The sequence below is a fragment of the Crocuta crocuta genome, unplaced genomic scaffold, assembly GCF_008692635.1.
Source record: "Crocuta crocuta isolate KB4526 unplaced genomic scaffold, BGI_CrCroc_1.0 scaffold217, whole genome shotgun sequence".
Taxonomy (NCBI): domain Eukaryota; kingdom Metazoa; phylum Chordata; class Mammalia; order Carnivora; family Hyaenidae; genus Crocuta; species Crocuta crocuta.
In genome coordinates this window covers 7,197,481-7,203,480 of record NW_027532208.1, presented here as the reverse complement: position 1 = coordinate 7,203,480, position 6,000 = coordinate 7,197,481, and the positions used below count along the sequence as shown (strand labels likewise).

The 6,000-nt window shown below is 50.9% G+C and overlaps 1 protein-coding gene across 1 annotated transcript in view; it reads left to right on the top strand.

Moving 5' to 3' along the window:
• Positions 1-981: 981 nt before the first annotated feature.
• CALN1 (calneuron 1) overlaps positions 982-6,000 on the top strand; it is a 476,734-nt gene continuing 471,715 nt past the window's right edge. Inside the window, exon 1 of the mRNA XM_077777941.1 lies at positions 982-1,100. Within this exon, the coding sequence (XP_077634067.1) occupies positions 982-1,100 (119 nt within the window). The remainder of the gene's footprint in view (positions 1,101-6,000) is intronic.

Below are 6,000 nucleotides of genomic sequence, written 5' to 3'. Positions count from 1 at the left end.
TGAGACTCTGTTTTATTTTCCTTTCCTTTGAACTCCAGTATGGAACCAAAGAGGACCAGTATTGATTAAGTGTTAGCTCAATAAGCACTTATCGCACACCAGTTATTTTAAGGTTGTCCCCGCCTGGGCCCACATGACACAGTGTGCATGTGAATTACTCCCTGCCTGGAGCTTCCCTCAAGGCGGTGCTGCCGGAAAGTGGGGCAGAGGCTATGAGCAACAGCAGAAGTGGGCACAGATGAGGCGTACCTTAACCCAAGCCCGTCGCAAAGGACAAGAAGGGGTTAACCAGACGTCAGAGAGAGAAAGAGAGACGGTGATGTTAAGGGGTTAAGGGAACCCAGCGGGCTCTGCGGAAGCTGGTGAAGGAGAACTAGTCTTGGATGCTCTCAGTTTTGTCTGTGGAAGACGGGGTGACCATTGCCCTGGGATGTCTAGCGGCGACACGAGCTAGGAGGCTTGGCAAGGGTCCTCTCCCTGAGACGGCCATTTCTAACTCTGGCCCCCACTTTGTTTCTGTGGCTCTGCTGAGGTCAACAGCCAGGCAGCAAATTATGCTGGCAAGGCGCTGAGCTCTCTTGCAAGTTGCAATCCCGTTGACCGCTATAGCTGGGTACTTCGGCAGAGCCCCCGGGGGTGTGAACGGAAAAGTACCTGTACATATTCCAGAGGTTGCTTCCAAAGGCACATTATTGGTTTGTTGTGTAATACCCTCTGGTGACATGGAGGTCTTATTAATAACGAAACATCTGTCACAACCGTAATTATATTTCTTGTGCCAGGATTGTGTTGCTACCATTGTCCTGTTGAAACACGGGAGGGAGGGTGTAAATTATTTACGCGACTGAGTCAGAGTAAATAACCAGGCAGCACCGGGCGGGCAGTAAGTTTCTGTCAACTTCTTGCAGCCGGTGTGCGTCTCCGTTGACGTTCCCTTGATGTGCTCGCAAATCTCCCTGAGAACATCGCCCTGGACCTCCGATGCGGCTGCCCGAGCAACCTGGAGAGGGGAAGCCTGAGAATGAGGAAAAGGGGGGCGGAGGAGCCCCCGGAGGGGGAGAGGAGCCGCCGAGGAGCCAGGCCCCCGACTTCCCCACTTGGCAAGTCTTCTCCCCCCAAACCCCCCGGAGAAAGCGCTTTCTCGAGTGTTTGCTCAGGACTTGATTGTTTTCAGCCCTCAGGTAGGGGGTGGTGCGGGGGCGGGGCTGGGAGCTGCTGAGTGTCTGAGTGTCCTGTGGGTGGGGGAGAGGATGGCTGTCCCAGCTGGGTACAGGGACCTCACAGTACCTCTTGAGCCTGATGGGTTTCCATGGGCTGTTTCCCAGATGTGTGGACAGAGCGAGGGGGTGGGTTTGCAAACTGGCCCCGACAGCTGCTGATTAGGTTAGGGGCTGCTTGTCGGAGTCATTTACAGAGTGTGTACCATGTGACTGCCGGGGATCTTGGCAAAGACAATCTCAGTGGAGCCTCCCGATAACCCCAGAGGTGTGTTATTAACCCCATTTTTACGGGAGAAAAGACAGACATTCAACTTGCTCCAGACAGCACAGGCAAAGGTAAACCCAGGATTCCTGCCCAAATCTCTCCGAATCCAACACTTACATTCACAACCTCTGGCCTGCCTGCCTACCTCTCCTTGCTTCCAGGTGAGAAGGTCAGTTCAGTGGGAGGGGTCTTGTGCGCTCCGAGCCACAGGCTTCCCGGGTTCAGGCCTGCTCTCTTTCGTTCCCTTGGAGATATTCGAGGCTGTAAAAACTCAAGAGGGATTTCAACTCGGGTGGTTTTGTGCAGAGGGAAATGGTGATCTATGTGACGCTGGCATCAAGGAGTTGGGCTGTGGTGAGTCATATAATCGGATATGTTCACAAATGGTCTCCCTCAGGCTGTTGGGAATGGGCCCTGCTAGCCACCTCTGCCACCAGCTGCCAGGAGGGCCTGGAAGTTTATGTTGATGGTGTGGGCCCTGAGTTTATGGTTGGGCTGCAGGGGAAAAAAGGAAGTGGGAATATTTCTGGTGACTGCAGCTCCTGAGTTTTAGTGCTTTCTCCCAGGGGCTGTGGACGAGACTGCAGGTTCAATCCAGAACCTTCTCTGACACAAGTTATTGTTTGGGAAATCAAAGCTGGGGGCCGATGAGACCCGTGGCCAAGGGCATGGTTGCTGAAGGGCAGACTTGGAGTGAGGCTCTGCTCAGGAGGGTGGACTGGTGGGGGAGGGGGAGGATGGACCTGGGCTAGGCCTCCCCGTCCCAGCTCACCCCTTCCAGGAGAGGAGCATCAAGAGGAAGAATGGTCCAATCCAAGGGTGAATCTCCTGGATGGCCTTTCCTCAGGCTGGGATAAGTGTTCAAATCCTGGGTGCCTGCCCTGGGAAAGCAGGGGGCACGTGGAGGGAAGGAGGTCAGCACGGGGGCAGAGAAACACTTTCTGCATGTGCTGTGGGGGCTGTGGCAAATGGCAAAGATGGAAAGGATAGTGGTCTACCCTACTGGACATAATGATACCGTACAGGAGGCAGCAAAGAAGTCTGATGGAGTCAGAAAGACCATTTTGCTCAACATATTCCCACATTAAAAAATATTTTCTCATTTGCTCCTGAAGCGTTGGAATTTTGGATTTGGGGCCAGATTTGTGATGGGCATGAACCAGACAGATGAGTGTCACCTGTCTCCATGGCCAGCAGTAGCCCGGGTGGGAAGAATCTGCTTCTCCGGCACCATCAGCTTCTCCCGGGGGGGTTGGCATTACTTCTTTGTGGACCCTACACCGAGGGTCTCTACGGCTCCTAGATTGTTCCTACCACGCATTGGCATCACAAAAACCCATATTTACTTACTCCTTCCCCCTCAGGGGCCACGGCCACACACTTCTCAAAGATTTCCCTGTGCAGTAGGCAGAGGAAGACAGCTACAAACAAGAAGGATGAGTTGGGGCCACGGGAGGGGGGTTTGATTGTCTGGGTCTCAACACAAGGGTTGGGCATGGAGGGGACGGGAGTGCAGCCCACCGGGAACATGTCCTGACATCAGTCCCCAGCAGCGATGTCTCGAGGAGCACATTGTCTCCCTGTCCTTTGTTCCTTAGCTGGGAAGCTCCTTCAGAGAGGACAATATTGGGCCATGTTGTGTGGTGGCCCACGTGGTTATGCCTGGGGCAGGCAAAGTAGGCAAAATTATAAAGTAGGGAGGCATCTCCTCAATGTGTCCCATCTTCCTGCCCCAGGTCATTCTCTCCCTTCCTGGTACCATTTTGATTGCAAGTAACAGAAGTCGGGTAGGGTCATTCCCCTAGATGAAAAGGGGAATATGTTTGGAAGACTTTACGCAGGGGTGAGGAGCGTGGGGGTTGCCTCATGGAATCCAAGGCCTCAAAGGTGGCTGGAACGAGGGTCTAGGGGGATATAGAAAACCCAAGAAAGCTGCTTCTCTCTGCCTGTTTATATCTCCTCAGTTTCTCTGTCCATGTGAAAATTATCCATGTCGCAGAGCTGCCAATTTGGCAACCAGCCTCAACTGAGAATCAGCATGGTCTGAACTCCAAATTCTCCGGGAATAGGCTCAGTGTTGTCCACTCCTGATCAAATCAACAGCATCCAGGGGAAGAGAGTCAGAGGGCATGGACCTGGTTTCTTCCACTATAAACACACAGATGGGAGAGGAAGGCAATGACCAGGGAAGTGGGTACCTCATCACCCCAGTTCCTTGAGAAATTGGATTTTGTACCCCATTCTTTTTTTCCTCATTTTATTTTATTTATTTATTTATTTATTTTACAAATAGTTTATTGTCAAATTAGTTTCCACATAACACCCAGTGCTCATCCCCACAAGTGTCCTCCTCCATGCCCATCCCCCCTGCCCCCCACATCCATCAGTCCTCAGTTTCTGTCAGCATTCAAGAGTCTCTCATGGTTTGCCTCTCTCCCTTTCCCCCACCATTTCCCCCCTTCTTCTCCCCCTTGTTCTTCAGTTAAGTTCCTCCTAATCCTCCTATACGTGCAAACATATGTTATCTGTCCTTTGCCTGACTTATTTTGCTAAGCATGACACCCTCAAGTTCCATCCATGTTGCTACACATGGCCAGATTTCATTCTTTCTCATTGCCATGTAGTATTCCATGGTATAGATAAACCTCATCTTCTTGATCCATTCATCCGTTGATGGACATTTAGGCTCTTTCCATGTTTTGGCTATTGTTGAGAGTGCTGCTATGAACATTGGGTTTGTACCCCATTCTTGAAGTTGGCTGGCTATCCACTAAGTACTGGTAAGGTACTTGCAATTAATGCTCTAAGCTGGGATGTTTAAAAGAAGGTGATCTCCAGGGGGAGAATTATCACTGAGGGAACAAAAGCAGTGAGGTAGATAAAACTGGTTGGGTGCAGCGTGGAGAGAGACCCTATGCAGAGGGCAGGGACTGAAGAAGTAGGGTACACCCAGCCTTCCTCCCAAATCTCCACCTGAGACTCACAGCAGAATTCTGCAGACTATCTATCCCTGTCTTTGCCAAGGTGCGGGTGGGCTTTCTCTTGACATACCTGAGGAAGATGGCCTATACATGGGGACCTCCTTCACTTCCACTTCATTTCTTCGAGTCTTGCAAGGGCATCCAGCATGAAGACATGACTTGTCTCTAGCCTGCTAAGGTGCTGATTCCTCAGCCTGGAGGGGTGAGGGGATGTTTTTCCCCTTTTACCCAGACGATGGGATCTGGGGTCTTTGGGCCAGTTCTAGAGCTGACTCATGGATTATCGGTAGGCCCAGATTGCCAGCTGAAAGGAGCCCCCAGGAAACAGAGAGATGTCCAGGTGGCTTCCACAAAGTACAGCTCAGTAAACAACCCAACCACTATGGTGCTGCCTCAACCTGGTCTGAAGGAAGCTTTTCTAATATGGGGAGAAATGGATGTGCACTCTTGATATATGAACTAAAAATAGTCCGTGTTCCAAACAAATTGTTTTTTAGTATTTTGAAATGAAAACGTGTAGACAAAGCAAGGATTCAGAATGCATGACTCATTAAACTGCTGATTCTGAAAGCAATGGAAATTCAAAGGGAATTTTTCTCTCCCTATTTCACCCTCCCACCCCTGTTCTGAATAGCTTATAAAAAGAGTCTCTACATAAACAGGACCCATAAACTCCCCCATGATTTAAGGTCCTGCATAGGAGAGGCAGAGGGAACTCAACCTTTACTGCCTGCTTACTAAGCTGGCCTCCCTAGCTAGGCTGTAATTGACCAGAACCTGCCCTCTCCGAGCCCACAGTCCTCATTTCTCTTTCTCATCCTCTCCACCCTGTCCCAAACAAGTGTCCAGGAATTTCATGGCCCCGCTATGGCCACTGCTCCACCCCTGACGCCCCCCGGGTTCTAGGCTCTGCTGGACCTCAACAGCACCCAACTCATCAGCCCTAACAAGGGTGCCTCATCAATGAGCAGTAGCCCTAGGGGCATCTTAAGGGAGAGTGCACACCGTATCGTACTGTAGTGGGATGCAGCCGTGGCCACATCCATCAACTTACTAGACAGTCTTGGGCTCGTTGTTGGGTTAGTAAGGGCTGGTCCTCATCAGTGGTATTCATTTTTTTTTCTCACAAAAACCTTTGTAAAATAAGTCTTATGGGGGGAATTTCGGTATTTAAAACAGAGAGGAGGACCCATTCTTGTCGGAGCAAGGTGTGTGTGTGTGTGTGTGTGTGTGTGCGCGCGCGCACACGCGCGCACGCGTGCGCATGTACACTTGGGAGAATGGGGAGGTCCTTGAGGACCCCTGAGAGGAACACTGACATATTTCACCTGAACAGACTATTGGGAGACCTTCATATCACAAACCCTTAAGAGCTGTGTAAAAATCTCGCCTCCAGTCTCTCCTAGTTGCCATCATCTGCTTTCCTTCTGATCATCGCCACACTTCCTGAGTACCTCAGCAGCTTGTTAAGTCTTTATCTGTCCCGAGGACACTAAGATGACCTGTGGATGACCAGCGAACATTTTCACCTCAT